This window comes from Maniola hyperantus, chromosome 10 (genome assembly GCF_902806685.2).
Source record: "Maniola hyperantus chromosome 10, iAphHyp1.2, whole genome shotgun sequence".
Lineage (NCBI taxonomy): Eukaryota > Metazoa > Arthropoda > Insecta > Lepidoptera > Nymphalidae > Maniola > Maniola hyperantus.
The window spans coordinates 427,720-444,119 of record NC_048545.1 but is presented as its reverse complement, the minus strand read 5'-3'; the positions used below and the strand labels follow the sequence as shown (position 1 = coordinate 444,119).

General features: G+C 41.9%; 3 protein-coding genes across 8 annotated transcripts in view; 1 reads left to right on the top strand and 2 right to left on the bottom strand.

Moving 5' to 3' along the window:
- Lsd-2 (Lipid storage droplet-2) overlaps positions 1–2,306 on the top strand; it is a 97,629-nt gene extending 95,323 nt beyond the window's left edge. The window contains exons 5-7 of one of the 2 annotated variants that reach the window (XM_069501169.1): positions 1–82; positions 654–834; positions 1,220–2,306. In XM_069501169.1, coding sequence (XP_069357270.1) covers positions 1–82; positions 654–834; positions 1,220–1,391 — 435 coding nt within the window. In that variant the 3' untranslated portion in view covers positions 1,392–2,306. The remainder of the gene's footprint in view (positions 83–653; positions 835–1,219) is intronic. The other variant, XM_069501168.1, reaches the window with a different exon arrangement.
- LOC117986021 (diacylglycerol kinase theta) overlaps positions 1–12,894 on the bottom strand; it is a 53,960-nt gene extending 41,066 nt beyond the window's left edge. For 3 of the 5 annotated variants that reach the window (XM_069501167.1, XM_069501166.1, XM_069501164.1), the window contains exon 1: positions 12,645–12,894. In XM_069501167.1, the coding sequence (XP_069357268.1) occupies positions 12,645–12,774 (130 nt within the window). In that variant the 5' untranslated portion in view covers positions 12,775–12,894. The remainder of the gene's footprint in view (positions 1–12,644) is intronic. The other 2 variants (XM_034972827.2, XM_034972825.2) reach the window with 1 other exon arrangement.
- Positions 1–16,400, bottom strand: part of LOC117986039 (peroxisomal membrane protein 11C-like) — a 23,342-nt gene that overhangs the window by 531 nt on the left and 6,411 nt on the right. The window lies entirely within an intron of this gene.

Below are 16,400 nucleotides of genomic sequence, written 5' to 3'. Positions count from 1 at the left end.
ATGCACGGCGTGGACAGCGGCGCCAGCTACGCGATGCAGCTGCTGAACCACTACCTGCCGCCCGCGCAGGACGAGACCAACGGTAACTACTGCCTTCTAGCTTCCTATGCATTGACAGACGCCCCCTCCCCCTCCCCAACTCATCCACTAGGTCCGACCAAACAAGCCTGCCGCTCGCTCAGGATGAGACTGACAGCTTCTACCACATCGTAAAACTGTGCTACCACCTCCCATGTTACTAAGCCTCTGTATACAGGCGCCTCACGACCACACCAGTTCCTATGAGAGATTTATGTCCAGCTTTGGACGTGTGTCGGTATGCGATGTCGTCCTAATAGCTGCCAGCAGAGATATACCCAACATAATTATATTATAGCTCATGCATTTAAAAAAGTTCTCAAGAAATTACATACAATTACATATAATTATTCATGTGTGTACACATCATTCTAACCCTTTTACATTTTTTTTAGATTTTTTGTTTGCCATGCATTTTGTATTTTTGCTCCATTTATGCTATGATCCCTCATCCCACTTCTGATGTTAGTTCTTTACTTGTCACATTGCTACAAATTATTACATTGAGTGACTGCGGAGTGTCTTGCCGGCTATTCTTGATATGCTTTTCGAAGTGGTGGTCTGTCCTGATGTAGCACAAGAGTCACATGAAATGGAAAGATTGGAATGTATGTCCAGGCGTGAGCAACGAGATCGTGCCCTTGGAGAACGACCCCGCGCTCCACACGGTGCAGACCGTGGGGCGCCTCAGTGCGGTGGCGGCGAGGCGCGTGTGGGCCAACCTCTCCGCCAGGGTGCAGCAGTTGAAGACCAACGGTATGTACATGTACGAGTACTAGGATCAATGAGGTCGAGCCAAAATAGATGTGGGCTTTTTGTAAAAATTCTAAGTCCTCATAACGAAGGAAAAAGGGAGGAACATAGTAAAAAATCGTCAAAATTAGGACGAAGAGTTCTGTACCCTTGTACAAGAAATAACACATTTTATTTTAATTTTCATGGCGGCCATTTTGTATTTTTTATTATTTGTTGTTACAGCAGCAATAGGATAGTACACATTATGTGAAAATTTCAAATCTCCACCTATTACGGTTCACGAAACACAGCCTGATGACAGACAGAGGGACGGATGGATATAAGGTCCTCATTGGCAGCCTTCGGGTACGGAACCATAAACAATAATGATGGTGATTTGTTCCAGGAATCGAGCTGGACGTCCGTCGCTACATCACCGCGTTGCTAGCAGCCTTACATCTAGCGAAGGTGACCAGCGAGCAGCAACAGCAGGAGACGGTGGGCGCGTCGCCGCAGATCACTCGCACGCCATCGTCGCCCGCGGTGCCCACCACCGCCCATCACGCCGTGCCCACTAACGCCCTACACTCCACGCCCACCACCACCCGCCCCCACTCCGCGCCCACAACCACCGAGAAAGTGAAGGCCACTCCGGAGGCCAAGTCCAACGGCGGGGATAAACGTCAGTGATGCTTTACTTTATGAATTTAGTTTTAGTTTAGATATATACAGGGTGGTTCTATACCGGCTCTACACTAAGGCGAAATACGTTAGCGACGTTTTAGGGCTTTAAAATAAATGTAAAATTAAGATAACTATTCTAGTATTCTCGCCGAAATTAGGAAAATAATTGACAAAATAGGGAATTTTACTTATTTGATGACAACCTCAATAGTTGTTTATTTACATCAGTGGGGCTGTGCAACGTGTGCAATATCCGTAGGGCTGCGTTAGGTAAGGCGCGAACACATTACTGATAACATGTTGATATCGTCGCTTAAGTTCTAACTCCACGCAAGTTGTTTGTTGGCGGTCTCAACATTTCACTAGACACCCGAGAGACGCGTCGTTCCGGTCAGTCAAAAAGAAGAAATCATCCAATAGAAGCTTAAAGAAATAAAAAATAACTGTACGGTATGTATCAAATAACGCAAAACTCTGGAAACAGTAAGTTTTTTCGCTCTTCTGTAAAGTTGAAAATTTTAAAATGGAAAAATTCTTCTAGGGCATGCCGGTATATTCCAAACCACCTGTATATTTAAGTAATTTTAGTTGTAAGTTCATATCATTGTAGTCGTAAGCAAAACCACAATTTCGATATATCATAGTGTATCAATATTGTTTTGGTGAATTGGAATTGAATTTTGAATGTATTTTACTATTTACTGTGAAGCTGTATCAAGGCTGAAGGGGTTTTGGATGTATTTATGAGCTTTTGTACTGGAAATATACTTTTTATCAAGTTTTAATGAGTAAACGTTAATTGATTTTAATTCTTGGTTTTTTATTTAGGTACCCAAACACAACACACCTATAGTACGCAACAGGTAGAGATAGCATCGGGGTGGGGACGCCCCGCACACCTCGCGCACTAATTCAGTGCGGGTGACGTGCGGGTGTGCGGAGCGTTCTCCCCACGTCATATCTCGATTGCCATCTGGACCTCTCACGTACTATACAATACTTTTTGATTTTTACTTAGGTAGTCCTATAGACTAGAATCTGTCTTACACTATCACATGATTGTACTTCATCTATGGTCTTCATACTGAGCAGGCGTTAGACTCATTGTAAGAACTGAATTCATCTTGAGGACTGAGCACAGAAAGACGAATTCTATCGTCTATGGTCTTACTGATGTATCTACCATAACATGATTCATCAGCTAGGAATCTAACTGCGCTGAGCTTTCTGACGCGAGGTCCAGCACCTCGAGAGTTCGAGACCCCATCTATTTAGGGGTTTCGAACTAAGTTCTCTGTGCCCATTGCCACTTCATCTTCGCAACCCGCTGAGTTGTCGTTGCTTCTACGTATCTCCTCATTTCTAATTTGATCACGTAGTTTATAGTAGACTAGCTGATGCCCGCGACTTCGTCCGCGTGGGGTTAGGTTTTTAAAACCCCTGGGAAGTCTTCACTTTTCCGGGATAAAAATTAGCCTGTCCTTCCCCGGGATATAAGCTAACCCTGTACCAAATTTCATCAAAATCGGTTGAACGGTTGGGAAGTATGGATTTCTAACCCTATTTACCGGGAATCGAACCCTGTGGGGTGATTCGCTAACTCAGTGTCTAACACTGAATGATAGCCACTGAGCTCATTTGACATTGGTTGGTTCTACATTACTCCTTCACTGAGTAATAGTAAAATATTTTTGTGGAAAACCTTCAATGGATTAAAACTAAATGTCAAATGAGTTCGGTGGCTATCGTTCAGTGTTAGACACTGAGTTAGCGACAGGTGCGCTCTGACAGGTGACCACTCACTACTACCAAATAAGTCAGTCGCGAGAGTTATAAAAAAACACTACAAATTCTTAATAGTTTATTTATTTAAAAATAGTTAAATTCTAATTTATGCAATTTTACCTACATACATATACAAGACAAGGTAATTTAGGCCTATGGTTAACACAATAAATATCTATTTTATTGTTTGTTAAGTCTTATCTGCGATATGGAATTAGATATGAGAAAATCTGAAACTGCAAGTTTTTATTTACGTTATTTCTTATATAAATTCCCTACGTCTATGTAGGTATTTTACAGTAAAAAATATTCGATAACAATAATAATAAGCATAACTTCAACAATTCTATGTAGGTATCGTACGCGACAGGTCGAGATGGCAACGAAAGCGGGTGACGTGCGGGTGTCGAGGCGTCCCCCTGCCTCATACCGCGATTGCCATCTCGACCTGTCGTGTACTATAGGTTGTAGTAAGTAGGTATCTAGATAGGGCCACAGCAGACACGATGCTTTTAACATCAGCGATTTTGCGATAGCATCGATGCTGTTTCGCGTTTCAACGACTTTCTGCTTTCGATCGCTGTATTGAAATAATATCGACTTGTTTTGCTGCGACTGAAGATTGTGCGTGCGGAGTGTACAGTGGACTGTTCTTTCGCGGCATCGAGCTTCCGAAAAGCAACGAAAGCGCCGATCGCTGATGCTATAAACATCTCTGCTATGGCTCAAATATACACAAATCTTATAGAGAGAGAGCCAGCGCGTGCCAGACCTTTGGTTATTACGTAAAAGCTGAAAGTTTCTCTGCACATTGTTCCCAACACAGGGAGGAACGAACAGGGACTATGAAGTTTGGATCATGGTGGCTTTGGGAGATACGAGATAAAAAGGTGTAAAAAATCATACATCAAAGTATAAAGTCTATTTATTTCATATTTTATTTGAAATAGTAGACTTTATACTCTGACGTAAGATTTCATATCTCCCAAAGCCACCATGATCCAAATTTCATAGTTACTAATCGTTCCTCCATGCGTTGGGGACAATACGCAAAAACTTTCAGCTTTTTATAAAATAACGAAGGTCTGACACGCGCTGGCTCTTAGTCCTAAAGTTAAAATTGACAAGAGTGAGAATAATGTCTTTTTCCGAAAAGAATATTATGGTGAAAAGGATAGCAATAGTTTTTGAGCTGTGGACACACAGCCGCACTCAGAGTCGTTTAATCGTTACTTTAAGGCATTAATTAGTACATATGGATAAGGAGTGCCTTGAGTAACGATTAAGCAACTCTGAGAGCGGCTGTTAGTTTCCTTTCAAGATTTGTGTACAACTCGATTAGCTTTTTAAAATTGTAAACAATAAAAACACCTGTATTTCAAATTTCAATAGCGGTGGAAATAATATAAAGTTCACTTCATGAATCTTTTGTAGGTTTTACGTAGGTAACATAATGCATAGAGGAATGTAAGAAGGCCTAAAAACTAAAAATTTAACTAAGACTTTTGAGTCATCGTGTAAACGGATATTTATAGTACGCGACAGGGCGAGATGGCAATCGGTGTATGAGGCAGGGGGACGCCCCGCACACCCGCAAGTATCCCGCACTGTGTTAGCGGCTAGCGCAAGGGGCGGGGCGTCCTCAACCCGATTGCCATCTCGACCTGTCGCATACTACAGTTTACCTTGGAACATAGGTAATAAGGTGAATAATGGGGTTAATTCTGTTGTGCTTAATCTCTAAACTAGACTAAATTGACAAGTCTAAACCTAGAGCTATCCTTTTCTATAGGGAGCATTATGAAAGGGACAGTAACATATTAAGTCATATAATATATTTTTTTAGTTTAGAGATTGTGTGCAACAGAATTAGTCATAGTGACTACCGAAGAATTTGTTTGTTTCAAACAGTACATAAGTATTCATCTATGAGTAGGAGCAATAAGTACAAACCGGAGTAAGCTACACTAGTCGACGCATTTTAAACTGAGTCGTCGAGTTATCTGTCTGTTTCGCTCGCACTTACAGGTCGTGGCACCTACGACCGGTAAGTGCGAGCGGAACAGACAGATAACTCGACGACTGAGTTTAAAATGCGTCGACTATAGCACTAAACAACAATAATGATAAAGCTGCCATCAATCTGCCGTCATTTTATAAAACATTATAATAATAAAACTTAAGTACCTATTTAAGTAACTTGATATTAACAATACAACAAGCGTGTGGAATTATGCGAAATCAAACACTAATTCTGAGGTAAACAAAACTAAAAGTCGTCGGAGAACATTATGAAAATTCTAGTTTCGAAAAAATTACATGTCCAAACAACTTAAAAACTACGTAGGTATAGTCGACGCATTTTAAATTGAGTCGTCGAGTTATCTGTCTGTTTCGCGTCTACTATAACGAGTAGTTAGATGTGCCAAAGTTTTTCAAATTGTACACTAAAATCGACAGGACTAAAATAAAATTCAGTTTTGGTTTGTTTAAATGGAGAATTTGGGTCTCAAAAAGCACATACTACCGGAATAACCAGCTCTTAGTTTTAGATGTGATGTGCGGCACAGTTTGGTAAATAAACGTCTTTTCGTTCTTTCTTTCTTTCTTACCACACTACTGGGTCGGCGACGTGTAAATAGTCACTGATCCTGGGTGCGTGTGCGAAATTAATTATAATAATTATACTGCAATAGTATGGAATTAGCGGCGATGGTATTGGCAACAAAAACCTAGAAAAAACAACAAAATAATGCCTAAAACAGATATATACAAGGAAGAAATCACTGACCTGTTCTTATGAAATTCTCCAGGACTCCTTGAATCAGCCTTAGGGATGCGTGAGAGCGTTTCTAGATTTTCGTGCTGGTACCAATGCAAGGCCATAGGTGGCCTGCGCGCGAGCGAATGTTAGCGTGTCGTTTTTCAGACTGCGTTTTTACATATGGCGTTGACAGGTGCTCCTATGACGGGAGCGTGTGTGCGCGCGATTTGCCGCGATGCAACACCTATATAGCGTCATCTAGGGAGCTATGAATGAATTAACTAAAGAAAACGGTACAATGATTCTTTCTAGTAATAGGTGTATTAAACAATATTTTGCGTAATAATTTCCAGGTTTCTCATTGCACAACCACACTACCACATAATATTTATGCACACATAATATAGTTAGTTTATTAAGGAACTATACCAATGTACCTACTGTCTTTTTTAGAGATTTGTAACCGAAAAGTGCTAACGGGACGGGGCGTCCTTTCGCCTGATACCCCGATTGCCATCCCAACCTGTCGTGTACTATAGCTACCTGCACGCCCGATCCGTCCAGTAGTTTGGGCTGTGCCGTGTGCGTTGATTGATCAGTCAGTCACCATTTCCATTTATATTGTACCTACCTAAACATAATATTTCGATATGGATTGATGCAGATTTTCCGGAATAGACCAAGTTTTCATGGCAACAATGGGACCGCGAAAAGAACCGCGCTGGGCCACTGTGCCACACCTCCACGTGCGCCGCGAGGTCAGGGGGGAGCACGCGGCCGAGGGGCACCATTGACGCGCGTGCCTCAATGGCGTCGCAACTGGGTCACCACAGTGACGTCAGAGCTGGCCTACATACGCCGGCCGGATCCCGACTTGCCCCAACTTGCAACCGCTAAATATAGACCCGAACCTACTGCTTAGCTTGACTGTCATTGCATATTAGAAATGTTTACGCAGTTGCGCCGGTGTCGTGTAAATAAAAAAATTGGGGTCAAAAATCTCTTGAAATAAAGTACGGCATTTTAACCAGCTTTATAATATCTATGAAGATACGTTGAGCGTGCCTCAACCAGCCTCAGCAAAGCTTTTAGAAATAAAATCATTAGCGCCAAATATCACAAAATAGAAGCTGTGATAGCCTACTGCCTAGGTGGTTAGGACGGAGTTCGATCCCGGATTTATCATGCAATAATATGTCGAAAAAACACGAGTACGGAACCCGCGGTGCACGATTCTGACTCGCACTTGGCCGGTTTTTAATAAGTACTTGTTTGTAACACGTAAGCACTTATTTCAATTAGTTTATTACAGTGTAACGACGCGATGGGTTATGGTTTCAATCGCATCAACACATGAAGTAATTTCCCTAGCGGTTGGCTTTTCCATTTTAATTTATAAATAGCTCGCGGCTATCAAACTAATGACTCCCCCTCCCCCTCCCCCTCCCCGTGTACCTAAATAACCTTACCTACTCTTACCTTAGATCGTACCTCCCCAATATTTATTAAGTACTAGATAATGCCCGCTACAGTGGCCGCGTGGATTTCAGTTTTTGAAAATCCCGTGGGAACTCTTTGATTTTCCGGGATGCAAGCTATCTCTGTACCAAATTTCATCAAAATCGGTTGAACGGATGGGCCGTGAAAAGCTAGCAGACAGACATGGATGATAATACATTAAATACTAAAATACTTTTTACGTACATTACTTGATGGTGAATAGAGATCACGTACAACTCATAGAGAAAAGTTCCAAAATTCTAAAACCCAACTAGACCCCGATTTTAAATGTTGAAGCAGGCGTTACTTTGCGGAAGTCCATGATATACAATGAACCAAAAGCTTAATTTGCTATAATCCGCTGAAACAGGTCGAATTTGTATGGTGTAACATGCAGCATGCGAAATGCAACGCCCGCCCTCCCACTGCTAAACATGCAGGAAGAAGCAGCCACCAGGAGAGCAATACGCACCACCACCACGCAGCACCACACAAATCCCAAACACACTCGACGCACGTTTCGCCCCGACACCGCAGCATCCTCAGGAGATGTAGACCTTACAATGCACAATTTGCAATTGTGCATTGTTAGCAAATTAAGCTCTTGGTTCATTGTATTCCAACTAGACCCCTCTTAATAAATGCTGACATATTATGTATTTTTAAAAATCCCGTGGGAACTTCTGATTTTCTAGGACAAAAATTAGTATCCCGTCCCGGATGCAAAATATCTCTGTACCAAATTTCGTGAAAACATTTTAACAGATGATTTCTTAAAATTCCCGTGGGATCACCACGATTTAGGAATGCGATTCCTTACAGCATCAAAGTTACGAAGTTGGGTCTCCGAGTTCAACGAGGTACTCGGTAGGTACCTCCAATATCGATTTACAACGACCGACAATACTCCCTTGCAGTTAGGAAGGTAACAAACCAACCTCAACCACACCACAGCGTCTTCGCCGGAGAAGACGAGGCCCCCGATTTCTTACGTCACTCGGCCGTGGGCCCTTACCAGGTATCGGGGGCGTGCGGACATATCATCTCAGTCCCACACATCATTCGTCTTAACGTCATCCTAGCCGAGGGCCGAGCCTCACAGGAGGCGACTTTAGGACGACGTTACCCAGTACCCTCCGATTTCGTCGAGCCCTCGGGCTCAAACCCAAACTTCTGACGAGCGTTTCGCGCTATCCAAACCCACCGGTGACGCTATAACCACAGGAGTAGATAGTCTAGATATCTACTCGTGTGCTATCACATGAGTAGATGTCTATATCTACTCGTGTGCTATAACGGCCAGTATAACACAATCTGAAAGAAAGAAAACATAAACTACTAAAACCATAGCCCTTCCATTTGGCTTTGTCGTAGTCGAGTAAAAAAGCTGAATAAGTAATAAAAGCTCGTAGGAGGCACACGTTTCATTATAATACAACTGTCAGGGGCTTCAACACATTATCTACCGTTCCACTTGCGAGCTATTGTCTCTCTCAGCCATTGTTGTGCGTTGTGCATTGTTGTCGGTGTCGGCTGTTGTCTCCGCGGGTGTTGTCGTGTGTTGCATTGTGATGTTGTTACTCGTTATCGTGTCTTTTGGAGGAAGTGCTATTGAGTTCATGATGTATATGTTACAGCTACAAATGCTATGGACGAAAAATAGCATATTTATTGTTGAGCTTGGTAGTTTTATGATAAAACACCAGCCAAGTACGAGTCAGACTCCGTTCCATACCTTGAAATGATACGTAATTAATTGTACTAGGTTACAACATATTACTAGACTACATGGGGTTATTTATTCAAGGGGCGGATTAACAAATGTTCCTACGTAGCACTTTCTCGTAGTTTCGTAGCATTCGTAGCACCGTAGGTAATATAAGGTTCTTAATTTTATGTTCTAACAATTTTTAGTGTTCAAAATCTTCTTATCTTCTTATAAAATTATGTTTGCTTGTCTGTCTGTTTGTCTGTATGCTCGTTACCTACACATTCAGGCATCTTCACCCGATTGAGTAAAAAATTGGAGTGGTGGATTTTTAGATGCCCCGATTGCCCCGATTGCCCCGATGCCCCGATTGCCATCTCTACCTGTCGCGTACTATACCTACACTCTCAGTTCAGTCTGATACTAGGTAGGTAGGTACCTACCTACTAGTTGATAAAGTAGCGAACAACAAGGAAAACGAAGTAATTATTAAATATTGATAATGATTGTTATTTAACTAACGATATTTTAACATAATTAGATAGGAATGCAAGATTTTGGGTTCAACATTATTTTGGAATATTGAAAAATATTTTGTCAACATTTGAACTTTTTTATAATAAGTACAACATAAATAACAATAATAATAAGTTTCTTTATTTAAGGTAAAAACTCAAAGCACACAAACAAAAAAAAACAAAAAATTTAGATCTAAGTCTACAACGTATACGTACAACGTAACGTTGCATATTGCAACCGGTATTGCTCCAAAACGCAACCGAATTTCTGATTATTTTTTACACAGTGTGTATGTGTAAATATAGTACTTACTATCTATACCATCATCAGCCATATTCCTCATCATTTTTATTTTAACAATACGTTTGAACAGACATAGCTCCAAAACGCAACCAAATCTTAGATCAGCTCTTACGGGGTTTATGTAAACATAACTAGAGCTTACATATTACACCAACAGCCATATCCATTCAAGTCTTTTTTGAGCTCCATAAATTATAAACAGATTTTTTGAATCAGCATTTCTCCATAACGCAACCAAATTTTTGGTAAGTTTTTACATAATTTGCATTTATAAGTCTAGCACTTAATTTTTACATGAGCAACAGCCATTTTTATCGCCGTTTTTATTTTTGCATGTACTTTGGAAGGGCATAGCTCGAAAACGCAACCGAATCCTGATCAGTCCTTATACGGATTGATTTTTGTTTATGAGCACAACTAGTATTTACTTTCTATACCATCACTAGCCATATCTATGTTATGTAATTTTTGGTAACGATTACACGTCTTTCAGGCGCCATAAATACTTATGTCAGCCACTCAGGGCCGGCAAAGTAGCATATTTGTCTTCAGAGAGTTTCTAGAGAGTCTCTATCCTCTGAACCCAACAAAATCCATATCGGTGTGGTTACCAAATTTGTTGTGACCCCCTAATCTATAAATGCCTAAACAGATTTGGATGTATGGGGTATCATTAGAATCCCCAGTGACACTGACTATACATTTTTCGAGATAAATATCAAAGTAACCTCGGAGCTTTAGTTATAAGTTCGCGTAAAAATTATCACCACTAAGTAAGTATTTGTATTTGTATTTATTTATTTATTAAAGAAGAATATTATATAAGTAAGTAAGTATATCATCATCTTATAAATACAAATCCAACAACCGACCATCAAAAAGTGTAATTTATTAGGTACCTAATTGAATAAAACATTTGACTTTTGACTTTTTAACGCCTGTATGACGCCATTTTCAAATGTGAATACTTTTTAGGTAATTTTTCGCAGGCCAGTCATATTTTTTGTTTTTATTACCCCGCCGACCACTGGTATTACGTCTACGTCAAAAATAATCTTAAAAGTCAAATATAAACTGAAATAATATACTGAATTGTAGGGCGTAAGTCAAAACACACGATGGACACCCTACCTTGTTCCGGCGATTACGCACTGTACTCCCGTTATCCGAGTTCTATCCGTCATCCGTGAGAATACCAGCGATTATCTACGACATATGTTATAAGCTGCCATACAAAACAAAAAGGAACGTATTTTCACGGACTCGGATCGGATGCAATGCGTAACCGCTCTTACGGTGGTTTAAATGATATTTTCGATTTGTAATATTACCTAGTATTTTATCTAATTGTTAAAGGCTTGTTAAATCAAACTTTATGCTAATACAAAGAAACACACGATTAAGTAAGTATTTGCGAAATACGCTGCAGAGCTTTTTGGAAAACGTAGTAGGTATCTATTGCAGAGCTTTGAGTCCCTGAGCAGATTTTTAGATAAGTTTGATGGATTATAGTTAGCGTACCTAATTGTTACAATAATGTTGTCGTCAGTAAATTATATTGAAGATCTGGCGAACAGAACGGTGTTATTGAGGATCTGGCGAACAAAACGGTGTTATTGAGGATCTGACGAACAAAACGGTGTTAACATCGATGGGTGTTAAGTATTGTACGAAATTGAATTTTACAGGAGGAGCAAAAACCTGAATGAAAGCTGTTGAAACTTTACTGAAATTTCAACCTATCGTCCTATCGTCTTGATCGAAATCACGAAATTTGGACTCAATTTTGGTATAGTTTTAGACTGTTTTGCTCGGGAATGAGTTCGTGTTTATATTCAGTGATTGAAATCATGCATGAACTATAGATTCAATTTAAGACAGTTTTACACAGAAATGAGTTCAGATTTGTGTTATTTAGTGGGCCAAAAAGTTCCGGATTCAAGAAAAATAAAGAAAGTAAATATTTGGTCAAGAGTAATTTAACTTACTAACTATACAGTTCTGTGAAGTTCGCCAGCTCCTCGATTAATTAGGTACCTATTAAAGAATTACAACTTATGACGAAAACAAATCAATCGCAACAATTAGGTAGGGAGAGTGCGAGCTTCGCTCAATACCGCACGCAGAGGTGTTCATGCGTAGCGGCGTTACGCCCTGTCTGCTGGCGGCGTTACCTCCCGATAAGGTATACTCGCCACGTCCGGCCCGCGCAGGGTCCCACACTCACCACTACCGCCGGCTTATCTGCCAGCTCGAGATCACCACGTCCAAGCCGGGAGGGGAAGCGCCCCGCCCCGCGCACCAAAAACCTCATACTAAACAGATCGATCGATATCAACGTTCACTCGCTTCGCGAACTACGTTAGCGTTCAGCTGGTTCAGCTGGTCTTACATCTTACAGACGACTCACACCCTCGCATGCGACTCGGAGACCGAGGAGCGAGGATGTGGGGGAGGTGGAGGTGGTGGTGGCGGAGCGGGCCGGTCCAGCGGTGGGCGCGGCGGTTGCATAACGCTGGTCGTGCTGTGCGCGCGCGGTATCGACGCCGGCGGGGCGCATGCGCGTACCTTCGCAGCCGTAGCCCTGCCCGATGAGCCCCCACAGCAGGTCGGAGCAGTGGTGGCAGTAGGTGGGCTTGTGGAAGGTCTTCTTGGCGAAGGAGTGGGTGCGTTGGGGCGCGGGCGCGGCCTGCGCCATGGCGGGCGCGCGGGCCGGCCGGGCGGGCGCTACTCATGCCGCGGCGCCCAGGGGCGCGCCGCGCTCTCGGAGCGGCTGTCGCGGCCCACCATCGCGGCGCGTCTGCCGCCTGCCGCCTGCGCGCCGCCGGCGGCGCCGCGCGCAGCCGGCGGCGCCGCGCGCAGCCGAGCGACGATCGATCTGTTCCCATACTGAACAGGAAAACACGACAAGTACCTAACGTTTTCCTGACATAGGAAATTCAGCTTTAAATAACTCAGTAGGTACGAGTGTAAGCTCCGTACGGTACTTAGATGATGCTATTTATGAAACTACGCAGCTCGCAGTGGTCACGCTCTCCTTTCGAATAGGTGCTTCGAAACATGAACATTTCGGCCGATTTCAATTCAGCCTATTGGAATATCAAAGCCGATATTTGGATGAAAATCATACAAAATGATATTTCCCATTTTTAAATCCGTAAATTGGACATCCTTATAAAGCCTCGGCGAGTCGCGCGTGCGCCTGCCGCCTCCGATAGAAAAGCTCTTGTTTACAACATGAGCTGGGACTTGCGAGCCGCGAGCCAGCATCCTGCGACCGGCGGACGCCACCGCCGCGCCGCGCCCCGCCGCGCCGCGCCCCGCCGCGCCGCGCCCCGCCGCGCCGCGCCCCGCCGCGCCGAGCCCCGCCGCGCCGAGCGAGAGCGACGACAGTGCTGAGTCCGCCACACACGAGTACACACCTACACTCGAAGCTCAAGTTGCGTTCCCAACAGGCAGATTTTGCGTCCAAAGAGCCTTGAAATCCTTCATGAAATAAACGTACCTAATATTGGTAACTAGATGTTGAAGCGCCTACAACACTTTCACAGCAAATGCATACTAATTCGTCGCCTCATAATTTTAATGTTTATTTAATTATTTAATTGTTTCTTTATAGTAGTATTTTTGTTATTGTATATAGATAAATTAGTCACTTTTATAACTCATGTTTAATATTATATTGGAATCAAATATTTATAATCTAAAATCACACATTTATTATATTTTCCAAATGTCAGTTACTCAGTTCATGCAACATAATATTTTTGTAACCACCCGCAATTTTGTATATTTTTTTGTATCGATTTGACGTTTTCATAAATTCCTTTGTTCTACTTCTTGTTAAAACTAACTAACGGTCTGCGCGCAATAAATTGTTATTCATGTCATCCACGCATCTACACTAGAACATTAGCAAGGTATACAAGGTATACAATGAACTAAAAGCTTCATCATCATCATGATCAACCCTCACTAGGTACGTACTGAGCACGGGCCTCCTCTCCGAATGAGAAAGGCTTGCCATAGTCCACCATGTTGGCCGAGTGCGGATTGGCAGACTTCACACACCTTTGAGAACATTGTGGAGAACATTCAGACATGCAGGTTTCCTCACGGCTATCACGGCACTACAAGCTCAATTTACTATAATCCGTCAAAACAAACAAATCTATTTTGAACAAAGTGCAGTATGCGACATGCCCGCCCTTCTACTACTAAAGAAGCAGGAAAAGCAAGCAATACACACCACCAACACACAAATGTTCTAGTACACGTTCGTTTCACTCCTACACCGGAGCCTCCTTATGACATGCAGACTCCATAATATTTCAAACTAGTAATACAAGCCTTTTTGACTTGCTTCTTGTGCCTGCGCGCTGCGGTCTAAAATATAGGGAAATGTTTAGGCTATATTCCACTACGTTGGCTAAGTGTGGTCTGGGGTTCGAGACGCGCTTAAAACTCTTCGAAGTTGTGTACGTTTTATTTTAAGCAATCAAATATCCCTTGCTTTAACGGTGAAGGAAACATCGCGAGGAAACCTGCAGGCCTGAGAGTTCATAATGTTCTCAAATGTGTGTGAAGTATGCGATTTCGGCTAGACAACGTGTCATAACCCTTTTAATTCCGAGAAGAGACGTCTCAGCTGAGAGCTGGAGATCGGTTGATCATGATGATGATGATGATCTCAAATTACAAAACTGCATAAACTAAGCTGAATTAATTAACTGACTGGGATAGAAAAGAGAACACTTAAAATTCATTATTTGACACACAACTAAGTATAAATTGAAACGCATAGTTAGTGAGCGAAACAACGTTACATTTGTCGTTATCATAAAAAGTGGTTACCGTTGGTTACCTAGTTAAAAATATTGCCACTTTTATATTTTGACTAGATGATGTCCGCGACTTCGTCCTCGTGGATTTGGGTTTTTTACAATTCCATGGGAACTCTTCAACTATCCGGGATAAAAAATAGCCTATGTCCTTCCCCGGGATATAAGCTAACTCTGTACCTACCAAATTTCATCAAAATCGGTTGAACAGTTGGGCCGTGAAAAGCTAGAAGACAGACAGACAGACAGACAGACAGACAGACACACTTTTGCATTTATAATATTAGTATGGATAAGTAGGTACTAGCTGATACCTGCGACTTCGACTGCGGTGTCGCTGTCGGGGCGAAACGTGCGCTGAGTGTGTTTTGGGATTTGTGTGGTGCGGCGTGGTGGTGGTGCGTATTGCTTGCCGAGTGGCTGCTTTTCCTGCATGGTTAGCAGTGGGAGGGCGGGCGGTGCATTTCGCATGCTGCATGTTGCATCATACAGATTCGACCTGTTTCAGCGGATTACAGCAAATTAAGCTTTTGGTTCATTGCATACCTGCGACTTCGTCAGCGAGGATTAAAGTTTTAAATCCCGTGGGATTTACCAGGACAAGAAGTAGTCTATGTCACTCTCCAAGTCTTTAGCTATAGTCTACTCGTGCAAAAATCACCGTGAACCGTTATGTACCTACGTACTTCGCCGCGGCACTGCGCGTGCGGCGTGATTCAAAGACATTCTAATGAACCAACTTTTTTTTACCAACGTTTTAACTGGAACTTCTGCTGAGCAAAGTGAAAGAAGGTGTGCTCTTAGATAAGTAGATTTCAGTCTTCAGTACCTATCAGTACTTATACAATATAGAAATCGTTGATTTCAAAGGATTTCAGTAATAATTATTGAACTCGCCAAGTTATTACAACGACAGAAGTTTATTGTAACCTTGATTTTGCTTATCAGTGACGGCAAACAACTAACATTACCTACTGATATTATCAGTAGGTATCTTATATTATAAATTAATAACTTGAAATCGCGCTGTAAGTAATAAAATTAATAAATGATATCCAGTCACGATACTGATACGGTCGGAACTGGTGCGCCTGTTTCCGAACCATTTCTGAACGAACGCGACGGTGTCATCAGTCATCATCTACCGGTCCGGCACCTGCACGGCTGTCAAAAATCAAAATAAAAACAACAAAAACTGTGATAAAAATCATAGTAAAATGCTTGACGAAACTCGAAAAAAAACTTTTTTGGGATTTGATTTTAGCACTCAAAGGGTGGGTACTATTTAATTAAAAATTAGGTATCTATATTAAATAGTGTTAAACTAAAAATTGAATAATTTCACTAGATACCTATAATTTAAACTTCATTTAATGTAGTAAATAATAAAATTTTGGCATAGTGATGTGTGGACAAAGTGTTTACGAAGTATTTTACGATAGGTAAACAAGAAATAAGAATCCCTTTAGATTTTTATGTGTAG